Source organism: Oncorhynchus mykiss, chromosome 21 (assembly GCF_013265735.2).
Source record: "Oncorhynchus mykiss isolate Arlee chromosome 21, USDA_OmykA_1.1, whole genome shotgun sequence".
NCBI classification, from domain to species: domain Eukaryota; kingdom Metazoa; phylum Chordata; class Actinopteri; order Salmoniformes; family Salmonidae; genus Oncorhynchus; species Oncorhynchus mykiss.
Window position 1 is genome coordinate 46,373,139 of NC_048585.1, and position 19,726 is coordinate 46,392,864.

Genomic DNA, 19,726 nt, shown 5'->3' on the forward strand with positions numbered 1-19,726 from the left:
CACTGGACTCTATGTAAATTGGAAACCATATATCCTGAGTCTGCATTTATTGTAGCTGGGGATTTTAACAAAGCTAATTTCAGAACATTGATTGTTGCACCCTTTCGAGCAAAACTTTGGACCACTGCTACTCAAACTTCCGCAATGCATACAAGGCCCTCCCCCACCCTCTATTTGGCAAATCTGACCATGACTCCATCTTGTTGCTCCCCTCGTATAGGCAGAAACTAAAACAGGTCGCGCCCGTGCTTAGGTCTATCCAACGCTTGTCTGACAAATTGGATTCCACGCTTCAAGATTGCGTCGATCACGTGAACTGGGATATCTTCTGGGTAGCCTCAGACAATAACATCAACGTATACGCTGACTTGGTGAGTGAGTTTATTAGGAAGTGCATTGGAGATGTTTTGTTCTCTCTGTGACTTTTAAAACCTTCCCTCCTAACCAGAAACCGTGGATTGATGGCAGCATTCATGCAAAACTGAAAGCGCAAAACACCAAGTTTAATCATGGCAAGGTGACTGGAAACATGATTGAATACAAAGAGTGTAGCTATTCCCTCCGCAAGGCAATCAAACAAGCAAAACTTCAGTATAGAGACGATGGAAAGTCGAAATTCAACAGCTCAAACATGAGACGTATGTGGCAGGGTCTACACATAATCACGGAATACAAAAAGAAAACCAGCCCCGTCGCGGACATCGATGTCTCACTCCCAGACAAATTAAACAACTTCTTGGCACGCTTTGAGGACAATACAGTGCGCCCTACACAGCCCGCTACCAAAGACTATGTGCTCTCCTTCAACGTGGCCGACGTGAGTAAAACATTTAAGCGTGATAACCCTCGCAAGGCTGCCGGCCCAGACGGCATCCCTATCCGCGTTCTCAGAGCGTGCACAGACCAGCTGGCTAGTGTGTTTACGGACATATTCAATCAATCCCTATCCCAGTGTGCTGTCCTCACATGCTTCCACTATAAAACCGGAGGAGCCGGATTGAAAAACGAGGCAGAGAAAGCGGCATCCTTTTGCTATTCGCTATTCCCCCTGTTTCTGTTCCTGCCCATTTCGCAATGGGCCACTCTAAATTGAAACCAATTTTACATATTAGTATAAACAAGGTAAAATTAAGAATAGTCTGATGGGTGAAAATATGATCGCTTGAGAGGTCAGCGTGTGCAGGAACAGAGCGCAAGCTTTATTTATTTTGAATCATAAATAGCCTATTATGCAGCCCATATATGTTTTGATTTCTCAGACATTTTGTTGTATCAGGTTTGTATCATTCACAACTAAAGATGGCAAATAACTCTTAATCTACCGTACAAGACCTGTTTCAAATGACCACTTTTAAGTACAACATACTGTATGAGTCGGCCTACTGTACTGTATGTTGTCTGACTAAGCGCCATACCATATGCTGTAAGCTAGTTCATTTAGAAGACAAGAGTAAGTCCTGTGCCATTATTTTATATTATATGAATTTATAGTAAGAGCAATATAATTGAACTTAGCTGAATAAAATATAAAGGATATTTTTCCCAAGATGAAGCGAGTGCGCATTGAAGTGGCTACAGTTCCTTCAGAAAGTATTCATACTCCTTGACTTATTCCACATTTTGTTGTGTTACAGCCTGAATTCAAAATGGATTAACATTATCTATTTCCTCACCCATCTACACACAATATCTCATCGTGACAAAGCGAAAACATGTTTTAAGAAATTTTATGAAGATTAAAGACAGAAATATAATTAATTTACATAAGTATTCACATCCCATATGTCAATACATGTTAGAATCATGTTAGAATAGCGATTACAGCCGTGAGTCTTTCTGGGTAAGTCTCTAATGAATTAAAGCTCTTTCAAATTGGTTGTTGATCATTGCTAGATAGCCATTTTCAAATCTTGCCATCGATTTAAGTCAAAACTGTAACTAAGCCACGCAGGATCATTCAATGTCATATTTGTAAGCAACTCCAGTGTATATTTGGCCTTGTGTTTTAGGTTATAGTACTGTCTCCCATTGTCTGTTGGAAAGCAGGCTGAAACAGGCCTTCCTCTAGGATTTTGCATGTACTTAGCTCAATTCTGTTTATTGTTATCCCCCAAAACTCCCTAGTTCTTGCCTATGACAAGCATACCCATAACATGATGCAGCCATCACCATGCTTGAAAATATGAAGAGTGATACTCAGTGTTGTGTTGGATTTGCCCCAAACATAACACTTTGTATTGAGGACATAAAGTTAATTTATTTTGCAGTTTTACTTTAGTGCCTTTAGTGTCTTACAGGATGCATGTTTTGGATTTTTTTTATTCTGTACATGCTTCTTTCATTTCACTCTATCATTCAGGATAGTATTGTGGAGTAACAACAATGTTGTAGATTCGTCCTCAATTTTCTCCTATCTCAGCCATTGAGCAACTGAGTTAGGAAGAATGTCTGTATCTTTGTCGTGACTGTGTCACGACTTTCGCCGAAGTCGGTCCCTCTCCTTGTTCGGGCGCATTTGGCGGTCGACGTCACCGGCCTTCTAGTCATCGCTGATCCACTTTTAATTTTCCATTTGTTTTGTCTTTGTTTTACACACCTGGTTTGAAATCCCCAATTACATGTTCATTTTTTAACCCTCTGTTTTCCCCATGGTTTTTATGCGTGATTGTTTTTGTATTGTTCGGTCCGATTTTGTGGGCTTGGTATTTCAAATGTATTTTGATTTTGAGTAAAGTTACTTTTATTGCTCATCTCTGCTGTCCTGCTCCTGACTCCTCTGCACACGCTACACCCAGACCTTTACAGACTTAATGGGTGTATCAATACACCCATTAAAAGTGTAATCAATAACTTCAACAGGATATTCAATGTCTGCTTTTTTCAATTTTTACCCATCTACAAATAGGTGCCCTTCTTTGTGTTTGAAATTCACTGCTAAACTACTGAGGGATCTTACAGATAATTGTATGTGTGGGGTACAGAGATGAGGTTTTTAATTCATTGGTAAAAAATGTCAAGAAATATAATTCAACATGTACAGTATGGGGTATTGTGTGTAGGCCAGTTAAACAAAATCTAATCAATATAACATTCAGGCTGTAACACAACAAAATGTGGAAAAAGTCAAGGGGTGTGAATACTTTCTGAAGGCACTGTATTATGTTCTTCTGAAATACATTTTCTTCATATCATAATATTTATTTACACCTGCCTAAAATAAACAATGGATTTATTGTGATGGTGTATATTAAATAGATTTCTTAGACTTTTTAAAATGCATATGTTCCAAAGGCTTGTACTTGTGGAGGTCGGGAGTTGCTAAATGTGTTTATGCTAATTAGCGGTCAATTACCGTGAGACCGGCAGTCATTTGCATGACAATTACCGGCTGACAAAATTTCATGACCGCCACAGCCTTATATCCGCTAATTACAATTTGGCATTTTGCTGGGCTTTGACGCTGTGTCTAGTAAGCACAAAATAAGACACTTTACCTTGTTATTTTGTCGTTAGTGCTCTATGACCCGTTGTTTTCTGCTTAATTAATCTCCTAATGTTATATTTACTTGTGGAAATGTCCATTGTGGGCTGTTAAGTGCTACATGCAAGGAAAGGCAGCAATCCCTTAATAGTAATTAGAGATATGGTGTGCAAGCCTCAGCCTCCACTATCTCAGGGGGCTGTGGGAGAGAGCTGTGAAGCTCGGTGGTGGTGAAAAGGCGAATGGTTCCCCCGGGTGGCGAGTCCTCCAATACAAAGATGGCTACTCGAGGTCGGAAGTGTTCGAAGTACCACACTAAGGCTATGTTTCAATGTTCGTACTAGCATACAACTTAGAATCCACGGCCAGTACATTGCTTCATTATAAGCTGTATGCTAGTGTAGGTATTTGAACAGAGCCTCACAGCGCATATTTTAAAATGTCTGTCGACCCCTAGAGCCTTTCAATGCCAATACATCATTATACCGAATAACAAGCCATGGTCGTGTCTGAATATGCGATAATAGAACATTTTATAGAATGTGAAATGTTGAAAATTGAGGATGCTTTAAATGCCAGGATGTCATACTCATTTTGGCTTTTCATCTAGTATAATTATTTGCATGCTATTGAGGAAGAGAGTCATCTTTTCAGACCCACCTGTGTTTGACAAAAGCTGATAATCAGCCGATAATGAAATAAGGCACTGTATCAAATTGAAATAATGAGGGTGAGTCTATTGTTGCTGCTTATATTTGTTTCGTACTCATACCAGCATACCTTTTTACTAAACAGTACGTTCTAAATAGTATGTAGTACCTAGTATGGAGTTTTAGTAAGTAGTAGGCAATGTCCAATTCCCTGTGATTACAAAGTAGAGTGGACTTCCTTCCATAGTATTTTGAAATAGGCCATCAGTACAAAGTTTGAATGAACAAAAGGCTAAGTTAATAGAGATGCCAGTCTGAGCAGGAGTCTTCTGACATCTCACCCGTTTTGAGACTTAGCTCTCATCAAGCCTGCTTTCATCAAGCCCGATTCATCATCCAGTCAAGAGTCTGACAAAATCCCCTCCACTTAGTGATGGGCTTGGGCCAGACAGGAAGTCTGCCTGTCTGAAGCCGGCGAGGAGCAGCCGAGCTTCAGAAGTCCCGAGCTCAGCGAAGACGAAAACATTTAAACAATGCAATAATGGTCGGTAGCGTCGCGAGAAAGGGTTTCAGGCTTGCATGTGTAATCAAATGCTTCTTGTTAGCGGTGGTAAAAAGCGGCTGATCAATTTTCTCTCTCTCTCTCTCTCTCTCTCTCTGCTACACTGTGGCTATAGGAAGAATGGTGGGCTATATATTCATTTTCCCCCTTTATACCCTTCTGTTCTCACCACAATAAGATAATCTCAACACGATAGAAAATGCTAGCATCTTCACTCGTCAATTGTTTGCCCAATCCCAAATGGACCACTTGTCCCTATATTCCCCTACACGTTATGCACTTGTGGAGATCTGAGAAGATGAGGAAGGTATAAGTAACATTGACATAACTATTTTGCTCACTGATATGCTAGGTGAATTTTTGCCAAACTTATCTACTTCATTCAGATATCCACAAATACACAAGAGTGGGAGCTAGGGGTTGATTTGCCGATTGGGTGCCTGCCTACCTGCCTGCCTGTCTGCCTGCCTGTCTGTCTAGTTGGCAGAGGTTTAAATCTCATCCAACAGTTCATTATTCATTCATTATTCAGACTCGGTCCCTACGAGGGCTGTTACAAGTGAAGCTCCACAGCTTTTTACAGAGCCTCTATGTCTAACTTCTCTGATTATACTGGATCCGCTCTCCTCTCTCCTCACTTCTATCCCTTCTCTCCCTCTCTCCCCTCTCTCCGCTCCCCTCTCCCCTCTCCCGACTCAGTTGGAGAGTCCCAAACCGTGTAATTTTAAACAAATAACATCCAGCTTCAGAAAGAGGGGCAGAGACCTGCTGGAGTGCTGTGTAGTGTGGAGCGAGGGAGAGTGTGAAAAGAGAGGGCAGAATAGAGGTAAAGGGTCACCAACTTCAGCCATACTTGTGTCCGGAGGGGGGGGGGGGTCACACCAAGGGCCTGAGTTGCCGTGCTTTAATCGGGCAGGAAGTCCTTGAGGGGGTCACACACAGAGGTCGCCCATAGGGGTCATCATTGAAGCATCCTCGGCACAGAGAACCCACAGGCGATGGATATGCACACAGCACAGGCATGTTTAATTCAAAACGCACTGTTCACATGAGGTCTGGAATAGACACACGCGCGCGCGCCCGCACACACACACATTCTGCATACATAAACTGCATTCATGAACACACATGCTTTCTCTGGCCGTAGAGGATTTTAGATATCTGTCCGTGTGCAAACACTATTAATTACAGCTATGCGCCAATGCATTATAAACCGTGAGGGGTATTATTTTCCCATCCATCTCAGACACTGACAGTCAGTTAGATAGTGTACTACTTAGCTACAGTGCACCCGAGTCAATCCGCACAGAGAGCGAGAGCAGATTTATTAGACTTTTCAAAGCCAACATCCTTAGATTGATCCCAACTTTTAGACACTCTTATAAAACTCTCCTGCTGCGCACGCCGAATTACCTTAATGCATTAAAGGCACTTTGCAGCTTTCTTTTATATTTTATTTCACTGCTTCCCCTTAAGTAAGGACAAAAAAAACAACATATAACCCCTCAATCTGCAGACAGATGAATGATGTAACTCACAGGAAAAGAAAAGGTTAGGGTCCCGTTTCCCGCGTCCTTCTCGCTTTCCCTGACAAGCTAATAGAGGAGATGTAGAAGCTCTTTCATTGCCCTGCACTTCATTTCAGTTTATTTAACACCTGGGATCCCTCTGGATTGTAAAACATGTATTTACTACCACTTATTCATCTCCCGGGTTCTCTTTTTGTGCTGGGCTTTCATAACTCCCCCCTTCAGACGAATGATTAATTTGAAATGCAACCTGGTCATGGATCAGGTTAAGGAACTCTTAAATGCAAAACAATCATGAGGCCTTGAAAAATGTCACCCTCTTAAAACGTTGTCCGTCCCCTATCTGCGTTAAGTGGGCTCTCTCTGATTTGAATGGGGCTATTTTGGCTAATTTGGGGACAGATTTATAGACAGGGTTGGGTTGTTAAAACAATGCGGCTGTTGGCCAGGCTGCTCCAATGAGAAGGTGGGAAGACAGGTCATTGGTGTGGCCTAAAGAGGGCAGCACAAACAAAGGCTTGAGCCAGTTGTTTGGTTCCACCACCACCTGAGAGCAAGGGGGGGTGGTGGGGAGATGGGGAGAGAGAAAGAGATGAGGAGAGAGATGAGAGGCAGCAGTGTGGAGTTGAGGAGAGGGAGACAGAGATGGAGAGAGAGACGGAGAGGGAGACAGATGGAGAGAGAGACGGAGAGGGAGACAGAGATGGAGAGAGAGATGAGGGGAGAGAGAGATGAGAGGAGAGAGAGATGAGAGGAGAGAGAGATGAGGGGAGAGAGAGATGAGGGGAGAGAAAGATGAGAGGGGAGAGAGAGATGAGGAGAGAGAGATGGGGAGAGAGAGATGGGGAGAGAGAGGGAGATGGGGAGAGAGATGGGGAGAGAGAGAGATGGGAGAAGGGAAGATGGGGAGAGAGAGAGATGGGAGAAGGGAAGATGAGAGAGAGAGAGATGGGGAGAAAGAGGAGAGATAGATGGGGAGAAAGAAAGAGATGAGTAGAGAGACGGAGAGAGAGATGGAAAGAGAGATGAGGGGAGAGAGAGAGATGGGGGAGAGAGATGAGGGGAGAGAGAGAGACAGATGAGGAGGTAGAGAGAGAAAAGGAGAGAGATGGGAGAGGGGAGAGATGAGGGGAGAGAGAGATATGGAGAGAGAGAGATGATGAGAGAGAGATGGGAGAGAGAGAGAGATGGGGAGAGGGAGAGAGATGGGGAGATAGAGAGAGAGATGGGGAGAGAGAGAGAGATGGGGAGAGAGAGAGAGATGGGGAGAGAGAGAGAGATGGGGAGAGAGAGAGAGATGGGAAGAGAGAGAGAGATGGGGAGAGGGAGAGAGATGGGGAGATAGAGAGAGAGATGGGGAGAGAGAGAGAGATGGGAAGAGAGAGAGATGGGAAGAGAGCGAGAGAGAGAGCGATGAGAGGCAACAGGGGGGAGATGAGGAGAAAGAGATGGGGAGAGAGAGAGATGGGAGAAGGGAAGATGAGAGAGAGAGATGGGGAGAAAGAAAGAGACGGAGAGAGATGGAGAGAGATGGAAAGAGAGATGAGGGGAGAGAGAGAGATGGGGGAGAGAGATGAGGGGAGAGAGAGAGAGAGAGACAGATGAGGAGGTAGAGAGAGCTGGGAAGAGAGAAAGAGATGGGAGGAGAGAGAGAGAGAGGCAGCAGGAGGATAAATAAACACGGGTAATGTAGCGAGATGTTTGGAGGAGAGGAGGATCAGTGGGGGTGAGGTGGGCTAGCGTGTATTACACATTCGCTATAGGGGGTCAAAATGTGAGAGGCACCTGTGGCGAGATTCCACACTCTCTCTCAGCAATGGGAGAAGGAGAGGGTGGAGGAGAGAACAAGTCGCACTGCCCACCATGCAGGTCAGTCACTAATGCGACAGCAGTACACCACCTGCCTCGCCCCCCCGCCAGTGACACGCTGATGGAAGTTTCCACTCCAAATCTGCAACAGCTTGGGTATTAGGGAGACGTTGCGTACACACACACCTCCCTCGCCACATGGCGGGGAGCATTTACATAAACAAGCAGGAGAAAAGCATGCTTCCAATGTGAATAGATTACGTTGCATAGTGGTTTGCGCAGCTTGACTTTAAAAATGGTTGATCAAACACTCGCCCCCCGTCCCCCGTCCGTCCGTCTGTCCCGTTTCTCTGTCATTTCATAGGCGCACGTGGCAGGGGGAGAGAGTGGAAAGGAAAGAGACAGTCCTTAAAGGCCCAGTGTAGTCAACAACTCGATTTTCTTGTGCTTTATATATATATTTCCACACTGAGGTTCGAATAATGCTGTGAAATTGTGAAAATGATGATAATGGCCTTTTAGTATAAGAGCTGTTTGAAAAGACCACCTGAAATTTCAGCCTGTTTTTGGTGGAATGGAGTTTTGGTCTGCCTGGTGACATCACCAGGCGGTAAATTAGTTAATAGACCAATAAGAGTTCCAAACCTCTCTGCCAATAACTGCTGGTTTTCAGTTTTCCCCTCCCCTCTCAGGTCACTCACTACCTGACAGTCCAAGTAAAATTCTTGCTTGAGAAATTGCACTTTGCTGAGAAGCAATTTTGTATTTTTTTTTAGAGCAGTAAAGTTTTTACACAGAAATGATTTGATATGGAGATCAAAACGGCTGCATTGGACCTTTAATTGCCTTTTCAGTCATTAACGGCCCCACACCTCATGAAACATTAATTACACAAAAGAGATAGTGATGCTTATTAATTTAATAGTATTCACTGTGTCCCAAGAACTGACCGATAGCAATTCACTACAAAAACTCTCGCGACCCACAATTACCAAACAAAACAGAAACATTTAAATGTACCTGTAACGTTTACTTGTTCCCCCTAACTGCTTTAATCTGTGGAGTGAGTGATTACACAATACTTAATCAGGGGTTAACCCTTTCAGCACCTCCCTCTTTCCACATCCCCTATCCATACAGTGTTGTTCATATTGAAGACGGTCTTGTTCTCCATGAGGACAGGAAGTAATTGACAAAGAGGATCTGTTAATTACGGCTACAGCTGGGAAGGACAGGTAAGCACATCTCTCTTCCCTACTCTCTCCTTCTCTTTTTCTCTCTCTTCCCTACTCTCTCCTTCTCTTTTTCTCTCTCTCCTTCTCTTTTTCTCTGTCTCCTTCTCTTTTTCTCTCTCCACTCACTCCCCCCCCCCACACCCTCTCGCTCTCTCTCCTCTGATTTAACAGCCACAGAGATTATATGACATCAAACCTCTTGATGGGAAATACCCTTGACATCGTTGCTCAGACCTAACATACATTCTCTCCCCTCCCACCTCCCACTTTCCACTCCTCCCGCTCTGACTTGAATTTTTTTTCACTTCATCATGAAATAGGGGAAAAACCAACATGAGCTATTCACATAATACTACATAATAACACACTACTCTATAGAGTAGTACTACATTTCCTCTTTAATCAAAGACTGGAATCGATAGCAGTGAAACGGCCACGTCAGTTTGCTATATTACAACAACAAAGACGTTACTTAAAACATCCAGCACGTTATTTTTGTTGTCATGGCACGTGTGATAGCACAGCAGATTATGTACTACAATTGCTTTTACCACGATGCTGCATGAGATGCTCATTTCCTCAAAACTAAATAATAGCAAATGCCTTTTTTCGCCTATCGTGGATCACAGCTTTAAGGCAAGGCCAACTATCATGTCAAGAGAGGGCTAGGGTGAGTTGATCTATTATGGCAAGGCCACCTACATAAAATAGCATGGGGGATAGTTAGAGCATAATGTTCTTGAGAACCGCCAAGACAGAATCACCTCTGATGATGTATGAGTGTTAATAAATTCCCTTTATAAGTGTGCTGGTTTTCATAGAATAGAGACAAACCTTAGATGGCATCATGCCTTAGAGGTAGGTAAGTATCCTAGCAGTTAAATGTGTTTGGCCATTAACCGAAAGATCTCTGGTTCAAATCCCTGAGCTGACTATGTGAAGAATCTGTCGATGTGCCCTTGAGCAAGGCACTTAACCATAACCGCAGGATGTTTGGGGGAAAGGGGGGTGGGTTGCCCATGCTACAGCTATATCAGTCTGCTATATACAGTCCCAGTGCACTACTTTTGTGAGAATAAAAAAATACAAATTATGTATTCATTATTTATTTATGATTTATTTTTCAAGGGAGCTGCAGCACCCCTACTGTGGCTATGCATTTAACCCTAACTGATCCTGTAAATGCTAAATGTAATCTTGTTTTTGTATGTCACTCATTTTGCAGGTGTGGCGTATCGGTTGCTATACATTGCTTTTGGAATTTCACATTGAGAGCAGCATTAAAGCTGTGGCCTATGGCCTAGTGTTTAGTGACACTGTTGAGGCCTCACCTGCTCTTGAGATGCTGGATGCTGCCCAGACACTTGAACTGTCCATTCACCATGATGGCCATGCGTGTGCACAGGGCCTCACACTCCTCCATGCTGTAAGAGACAGAGAGACAGAGAGAGCGAGAGAGAGACAGAGAAACAGAGAGACAGAGAGAGAGAGAGAGGTTCAATTGTGTACTATAGGACTATATAATTAAGTTTATGTGAAAAGGTGTTGACTCTATGTAAACATTAGTCAAAAGATTTGCAGACCTGAATCAAGAGTCAGTAAGATAAGCATTTTTGGGGTTTTGTTGTCTACAATGTCCTCTCTGCACACAGAGGGCTGACTAATGACCAATGTTCAAGCTCAGCCTTTTTCCTTATTTGAAGAAATAAAACAAGAAACATTTGGTCCGTCTTTGAAATATGCCTGCCGCATCCACATTTCGCCTGCTCTGTGGTTAATACTGCAGACAATGGGTAACTTTTAGCTGAACAATTATTTTCCCCGGGATTCGCTTCACGCTGTTCGTTGAAAGGGCGCGACAGAGTGGGCGTGAGACAAGGGAGGAGAACATCTGTACATTTTTGTATTATTTTATGTTTCTTTGAGTTTCAGCAGCCATTTTGGATGCAGACAGATTCATTTCTTGCTGAGGTGGAGGCTTTGTATTGCTTTGCTGAGGGATGGAGCAATTAGGATTATGACGATGTAAAAACCTGCCGAATGAGCCACTCGACAAACTAAAGCACCTGGTTGGGATATGGACGATTGAACGCAACTGAGCCGTGTTCCCGCTATTGCTAATATAACAAATGTACTTTGTTTCTCAGAAAAACAACACAATATGGAGTGGTGTTAATGGATTCACAAACTAAACTGTACAAAAGGGTTTTGCACCACCCGCTTAAAACAGAAGTTAAGATTTGAAAACAATATTGCAGGTTGGAGAGAGAAAACATTGGAGTCACGAATAAACATGAATGTAGTGAAGTACTATCCATCTCGTTGTTTGTACTTCGTGGATTTCTCAGTTTGAGTTCCGGTGTGTCGTATTGGTTATTGCCCCATTGTCTACTCCTCCTGGCCCATTCACTAATTGTGTATGAAGACAGTAAAGTCTAACTCTGAAAATCAGATCTAATAGCTTTAAAGGACCAACAGTAACTTTCAAGGAATTTTCATTTCCTCATGGTTTTTGAAGGACACAGCTCAGAAATGCCTTAATTAGTTTAGCATTGCTTTATTACCTTAGCATAATCCCCAAAACATATGTTGCAAGGACGTGAAGAAGTGTTGTATTGCTAATGTTTTCAACCTTGCGAACGAGAACCCAATAGTAAAACAGGAAAATGCCATTCAGAGCCACACTCACAAATCTCAAGTTAGAATTGGGCCTTAAAACTGTAAGAATACGTACCTGTGTGATGTTAGGATGACCGAGCGTTCCTCTTTGATGACACTCAGGATACAGTCCCACAGGAAGCGTCTGGCTTTGGGGTCCATCCCTGTCGTTGGCTCGTCCTAGAGTAATGGGAAAAAAACGTTCCCTCAACATTTGACCTCCATTAAGTTCGATGTTATCCCATCTCTACTCCTATTCTCCCTTAAAATTCTCTCAATCTTACTTCATGTTCCACATCCGTAGACAAACATTCTAAGCTTAAAATGATTGTCCATAAAAATAATATATTTTGGGGTATTTTATTTAATCTATCTATCCTTTTCAAAGCCCCTAGAGTCGATTAACACACTAAATTAAATCTAAGTTACATAATAAGAACATCTCCATTAAAATCTGTCCGATTAAGGTAGAGATACCGCATCGGCAGATGTAGCACTTCAGCATCTGCGGTGAAAGGTGGAAGAGCTAGAGCGGTGTTTGTCAGACCATGAGACATACCAAAAATCTGTCTTCTCACGAAAACATCTGTAGCATCCAAACGGTTTGACCTAACTATTAAGACAACTCTATGGAAAGGGGAGATTCTCACTAGCATGATTGCTCTATGACCCCCACAAGTGTTAGGGGATTTGTCGGTACCATCGATGTGCCAACTTCTGTTTGTAGCATATAAACCATTTGGGCTACAAACTAATGTGAGAGGGGAGATTCTCACGAACACGATGGTGCTCTACGACCCCCAGAAGTGTCCAAGGACTCATGTGAAGGTAACCGGTACCAGTTTTTAAAAAAAGGTAAATGTACCTTCAAACTCAGTGCCTCTTTGCTTGACATCATGGGAAAATCAAAATAAATCAGCTAAGACCTCAGAAAAATAATTGCAAACCTCCACAAGTCTGGTTCATCCTTGGGAGCAATTTCCAATGCCTGAAGGTACCACGGTCATCTGTACAAACAATAGTACGCAAGTATAAACACCATGGGACAATGCAGCCGTTATACCGCTCAGGAAGGCGACGCGTTCTGTCTCCTAGAGATTTACTTACTTTGGTGCGAAAAGTGCAAATCAATCCCAGAACAACAGCAAAGGACCTTGTGAAAATGCTGGAGGAAACAGGTACAAAAGTATCTACAGTGCCTTGCGAAAGTATTCGGCCCCCTTGAACTTTGCGACCTTTTGCCACATTTCAGGCTTCAAACATAAAGATATAAAACTGTATTTTTTTATGAAAAATCAACAACAAGTGGCACACAATCATGAAGTGGAACGACATTTATTGGATATTTCTAACTTTTTTAACAAATCAAAAACTGAAAAATTGGGCGTGCAAAATTATTCAGCCCCCTTAAGTTAATACTTTGTAGCGCCACCTTTTGCTGCGATTACAGCTGTAAGTCGCTTGGGGTATGTCTCTATCAGTTTTGCACATCGAGAGACTGAAATTCTTTCCCATTCCTCCTTGCAAAACAGCTCGAGCTCAGTGAGGTTGGATGGAGAGCATTTGTGAACAGCAGTTTTCAGATCTTTCCACAGATTCTCGATTGGATTCAGGTCTGGACTTTGACTTGGCCATTCTAACACCTGGATATGTTTATTTTTGAACCATTCAATTGTAGATTTTGCTTTATGTTTTGGATCATTGTCTTGTTGGAAGACAAATCTCCGTCCCAGTCTCAGGTCTTTTGCAGACTCCATCAGGTTTTCTTCCAGAATGGTCCTGTATTTGGCTCCATCCATATTCCCATCAATTTTAACCATCTTCCCTGTCCCTGCTGAAGAAAAGCAGGCCCAAACCATGATGCTGCCACCACCATGTTTGACAGTGGGGATGGTGTGTTCAGGGTGATGAGCTGTGTTGCTTTTACGCCAAACATAACGTTTTGCATTGTTGCCAAAAAGTTCAATTTTGGTTTCATCTGACCAGAGCACCTTCTTCCACATGTTTGGTGTGTCTCCCAGGTGGCTTGTGGCAAACTTTAAACAACACTTTTTATGGATATCTTTGAGAAATGGCTTTCTTCTTGCCACTCTTCCATAAAGGCCAGATTTGTGCAATATACAACTGATTGTTGTCCTATGGACAGAGTCTCCCACCTCAGCTGTAGATCTCTGCAGTTCATCCAGAGTGATCATGGGCCTCTTGGCTGCATCTCTGATCAGTCTTCTCCTTGTATGAGCTGAAAGTTTAGAGGGACGGCCAGGTCTAGGTAGATTTGCAGTGGTCTGATACTCCTTCCATTTCAATATTATCGCTTGCACAGTGCTCCTTGGGATGTTTAAAGCTTGGGAAATCTTTTTGTATCCAAATCCGGCTTTAAACTTCTTCACAACAGTATCTCGGACCTCCCTGGTGTGTTCCTTGTTCTTCATGATGCTCTCTGCACTTTTAACGGACCTCTGAGACTATCAGAGTGTAGGTGCATTTATACGGAGACTTGATTACACACAGGTGGATTGTATTTATCATCATTAGTCATTTAGGTCAACATTGGATAATTCAGAGATCCTCACTGAACTTCTGGAGAGAGTTTGCTGCACTGAAAGTAAAGGGGCTGAATAATTTTGCACGCCCAATTTTTCAGTTTTTGATTGAGTTTGAAATATCCAATAAATGTCGTTCCACTTCATGATTGTGTCCCACTTGTTGTTGATTCTTCACAAAAAAATACAGTTTTATATATTTTTGTTTGAAGCCTGAAATGTGGCAAAAGGTCGCAAAGTTCAAGGGGGCCGAATACTTTCGCAAGGCACTGTATATCCACAGTAAAACGAGTCCTATATCGACATAACCTGAAAGGCCGCTGAGCAAGGAAGAAGCCACTGCTCCAAAACCGCCATAAAAAAGCCAGAATACGGTTTGCAACTGCACATGGGGACCAAGATCGTACTTTTTGGAGAAATATCCTCTGGTCGGATGAATGAAAAATATAACTGTTTGCCAATAATGACCATTGTTATGTGTGGAGGAAAGATTTGGTAGGCTTGCAAGCCAAAGAACACCATCCCAAACCGTGAAGCACGGGGGTGGCAGCATCATGTTGTGGGGGTGCTTTGCTGCAGGAGGGACTGGTGCACTTCACAAAACAGATGGCATCATAAGGGAGGACAATTATGTGGATATATTGAAGCAACATCTCAAGACATCAGTCAGGAAGTTACAGCTTGGTCGCAAATGGGTCTTCCAAATGGACAATGACCCCAAGCATACTTCCAAAGCTGTAGCAAAATCGCATAAGGACAACAAAGTTAAGGTATTGGAGTGGCCATCACAAAGCCCTGACCTCAATCCTATAGAACATTTGTGGGCAGAACTGAAAAAGCATGCGAACAAGGAGGCCTTCAAACCTGACTCAGTTTCACCAGCTCTGTCAGGAGGAATCGGCCAAAATTCACCCAACTTATTGTGGGAAGCTTGTGGAAGACAACCCTAAATGTTTGACCCAAGTTAAACAATATAAAGGCAATGGTACCAAATAATAATTGAGTGTATGTAAACTTCTGACCCACTGGGAATGTGATGGAAGTAATAAAAACTGAAATAAATCATTATCTCTTCTATTATTCTGACATTTCACATTCTTAAAATAAAGTGGTGATCCTAACTGACCTAAGACAGGGATTTTATTACTAGGATTAATGTCAGGAATTGTGAAAAACTGAGTTTAAATGTATTTGGCTAAGGTGTATGTAAACCTATGACTTCAAATGTATATACATTTACTGAGCTTTCTTATTTATCCAAGATATAGGACAAACTCTTTTTCAATGCGTTTTTCTGGACTACAGGCAAAATTAAATACTTTATCAAATCATTTTGTCAATATTTTAGGGGCATACCTAAAGGGGACCAAAAATGCAAAATCAAATTGCCAAATGATCCATAGTATGACCATCTTAAAACAATTTCACAAGTCAGGCTATCGATTGATTCGTCATGGAATGGTCAGTCTGTCAAAATTACAGATTGGGCCTTATACCCTCAGAATATGCCCAGCAAAGGTCTCATATCCTTTTTTTTGTCCCGAACCTTGACATCACACAGCATCATGCTCCTGACACTACACTGACATGTCCCTTCCAGTTGGAAGAGGTCTACATTTAGACATAAAAGCGTAATGTTTTAAAGGCTTCTGCTGCCAACACTAACCAGTGGAATCAAAACAGTATAAAGAAGCTTTGGATTTGAGGAAGCTAAATGAGGAGAGCCGATGGCATCAGGGACTTTTAGAGCAGGCCAAACAAATTCACAGGGGACATCTCTCTGACAGACACAGACATAATCACACACACACGCCATGTAAATCCCCACAAACACATGCCCACACAGTCATGCAACACACACGCTTGCACTTGCTTGCACGCGTGCACACAGACACACGCTTGCACGGCACACACACACACACACACATTCCCCATTCCATTTCTCTCTCCCCAGGCGTGTGTGTCCATGGACGATTAGAGAGAGACAGGACGCAGCCCATTGCCTGTGCTCCAACCCCTCTCCCTTCACCACCAGAATCCCCGAAATCCCACCAGGGATCTCCATCACCAAGCCGACTCTGTCGCTGTGCAAAGTTGCTTTAAGGCATCCGAGCAAGACTACCTACCACACAAATGGAAATTCACTCTAACACTATATTATCCCTCAGTCTCAAAGTTAGGAGACAGGCCCACCAAACAACTGCAAGTGAACTATCTGACTGAATGAACACTAGCATCGGCACAGTGTTATAATAGGGGATATTGTGTAGGGAGGCAGGCTATATGATGCAGAGTACATGCATATAACACTACGCACACTACAGCTAGTGAGGGGATCAGAATGATTTCCTATGTCTTGAATGACTAACTGACTGACTGACAGGTTGAATGAATTAATGAATGAATTAATACTTCAGTCTAATAATAGTAAATGTTAATTCACCTCATCAGGTGTGTGTGTACAATATTTGAGAGATTCTATTTTCATGAAATCAGTAAGATTTTAAAAGGATTCGTCAGGTCCCCAAGTTGGTTCCTCCCATTGAGGCTATGCCATTATAAAACTTGTTCAACCCTCTCTATGCCATTTTCTTTCCTCGAGAAATCCCAGTATAAGGCTTTAATCCTGCAAACAGTGTTATGTTAGCTTTACATTTTAAAACGAGATCGGATGGACTCTGAAAAACTAATTTAAAACGTGACCGGATGGCGACCCGACTGAAATATAGCCCCCTTTTTCATCTACTAGTAATTGACATATAATCCTCAGGGAAATTCAATAAGCATTTGTAAGTTTGAGGCAGGATTTCTTTTTTTTTTGTCATGCATGCATACCAATACAGCCTACATCCTTTAATTTGTTATATCTCCTCTTTGCTGTAAAATTAAAACAAAGTGGAATTCTAGTCTTGGCAAATTGGCAAAAGCAATTTGGAGTTGAAAAGGTGATATTCTTTTGCTCACACTGAACATTTAATCACTGCTTAAAATAAACTAATATACACTGCATGACCAAAAGCATGTGGACACCTGCTTGTCGAACATCTCATTCCAAAATCATAGGCATGAATATGGAGTTGGTGCTATAACAGCCTTTACTCTTCTGGGAAGTCTTTCCACTAGATGTTGGAACATTGCTGTGGGGACTTGCTTCCTTTCAGCCACAAGAATATTAGTAAGGTTGGGCACTGATGTTTGGCGATTAGGCCTGGCTCACTGTTGGCCTTCCAATTCATCCCAAAGGTATTCAATTGGGTTGAGGTCAGGGCTCTGTGCAGGCCAGTCTAGTTCTTCCGCACCAATCTCGACAAACCATTTCTGTATGGACCTTGCTGTGAGCACAGGGAAATTGTCATGCTGAAACAGGAAAGGGCCTTCCCCAAACTGTTGCCACAAAGTTGTCAAGAATGTAATTTATGCTGTAATGTTAAGATTTCCCTTCACTGGAACTAAATAACCATGAAAAGCAACCCCAGACCATTATTCCTCCTCCATCAAACTCTATGCACTATACATTGGTAGGTGTTAATAACATTGTCATAAGGCAATAACAAGGCTGTTTTTTGGCCTTTCAGCCAATCAGCTATCATTTTACCAGGAATACCACAGGAGGACAACCAATCAGAGCCATGGCAGTGGAGAGCTTGCGTTTGTTCCCTCCGCTGTAGGTACCGGCTGCCTTGTTGGAATATTTGACCAGGCCAAGCTTCTGGATGCCCCACTCTGCCACCTAATAACAACACAGAAACCATATAAATATAATTACTAATTATATATTTCTATGACAGTAACCCAATAATCCATGTTGGTGTGGGGTGTCTTGTGCTGCCATTCTGCTCTCACACCCTCCCATCCCTTCCATTCCCCTGGAATGAGACATGCATGGTGGTTGGCATCGCCACAGGACCCTTTTTAAGGCTGATATGCTGCACTGAGGGTTTCTGGGCCACATCACAACCCCAAAAATTGTACTAACCAGCAGGAACTTATCCAGTATTCATCCCCCTAGCGATTTCCCAATCCCTGTCCTGTCCAGGTATCCCCAATGTGCAGGCAGGTTTCCAGTTCAACCATCCAGACATTCATTTACCCTATATTGACATGTTGGTGGACTAATGATGCGGAAATGACACCAGCTCCCCGGGGCTCTCCCTAGAGCCAAAATGGCTGCCACAAAGCACAGCTCAGTGGACCTGACGAACTAGAGACCAGAGAAACGGGGTCCCTTGGCCAAGTGGGGCTGCTGTGAGATCAAAGGCCTGCGCCTGGGCCTGAGTTTGAGGCAACTGACCAGCTGAGTTTTTTTATGTTGTTGTTGCTGAGGGGGCCATTGAGAAACTGGGGGTGGCGGGGCGGCCACACTGCTAGGCATGCTGGTGAATAATGTAAAGGCATTAGCCGTGGCCAGCCTCTCAAACCAGAACCTTATGTATTATACATGTCTTCCACTTCAGAGGTTATTTATTACTTTGACCAAGTGCAGTGTGCTGTCTATGTCTCTTTTATGGAAGGAAGTGCATGTATTGTATGGGGGGGAAGAAACATCTATAACGGCAACGGTATAACCTTAGGAATCAAATGGTGTTGCGTCATACAGGAACAGGAAATGACATTATTTAGGTCAGACAAGGGGAAATGTTACCATGGTGACTTCCTTCTCCGGTACGCCTCGTAGTCTGGCGTAGAACTCCAGATGCTCTCGTCCGGTGAGAAGGTCGTTGAGGGCGTCAAACTGCGGGCAGTAGCCCATGTTCTGGTGAACGTCCCTCATCTCTGTCCGTACGCTGGGAGGAACATCACCACAGAACTTGTATGAAGACACATAATGCCACATGATCAAGATCGTCAAAATCATCAACAACAACAAAAACAGCATCATGATCTTCATTATGTTGATGATGATGATAATAAGCGATCCAAATCATGTGGCATCTTCATCATCTTCAACATCACCATCCCTATACAATTGGTATGTGCAGCACAGTATTACATCTACTAACTGTTTCAAACAGTTCGACTATTCAAAAACTCAGCACCTGGGCGATACCTTCATTTAAAAGAGAGAACATTCTTTTTATTTATTTGTTATTTTATTTAACCTTTATTTAACTAGGAAAGTCAGTTAAGAACAAATTATAATTTACAATGGTGACCTACCCCGGCCAAACCCTAACCCGGACGACGCTGCGGCAATTGTGTGTTGCCCTATGGGACTCCCAATCACGGCCGGTTGAGATACATCCTGGAATCGAACCATGG

The 19,726-nt window shown here is 42.9% G+C and overlaps 1 protein-coding gene across 1 annotated transcript in view; it reads right to left on the reverse strand.

Annotated features, from left to right (window-relative positions):
* LOC110500599 (phospholipid-transporting ATPase ABCA1) overlaps nt 1–19,726 on the reverse strand; it is a 223,800-nt gene that overhangs the window by 15,430 nt on the left and 188,644 nt on the right. The window contains exons 37-40 of the mRNA XM_036956518.1: nt 19,110–19,251; nt 18,063–18,197; nt 12,001–12,104; nt 10,598–10,690 (exon numbers count right to left, since the gene is read on the reverse strand). Coding sequence (XP_036812413.1) covers nt 10,598–10,690; nt 12,001–12,104; nt 18,063–18,197; nt 19,110–19,251 — 474 coding nt within the window. The remainder of the gene's footprint in view (nt 1–10,597; nt 10,691–12,000; nt 12,105–18,062; nt 18,198–19,109; nt 19,252–19,726) is intronic.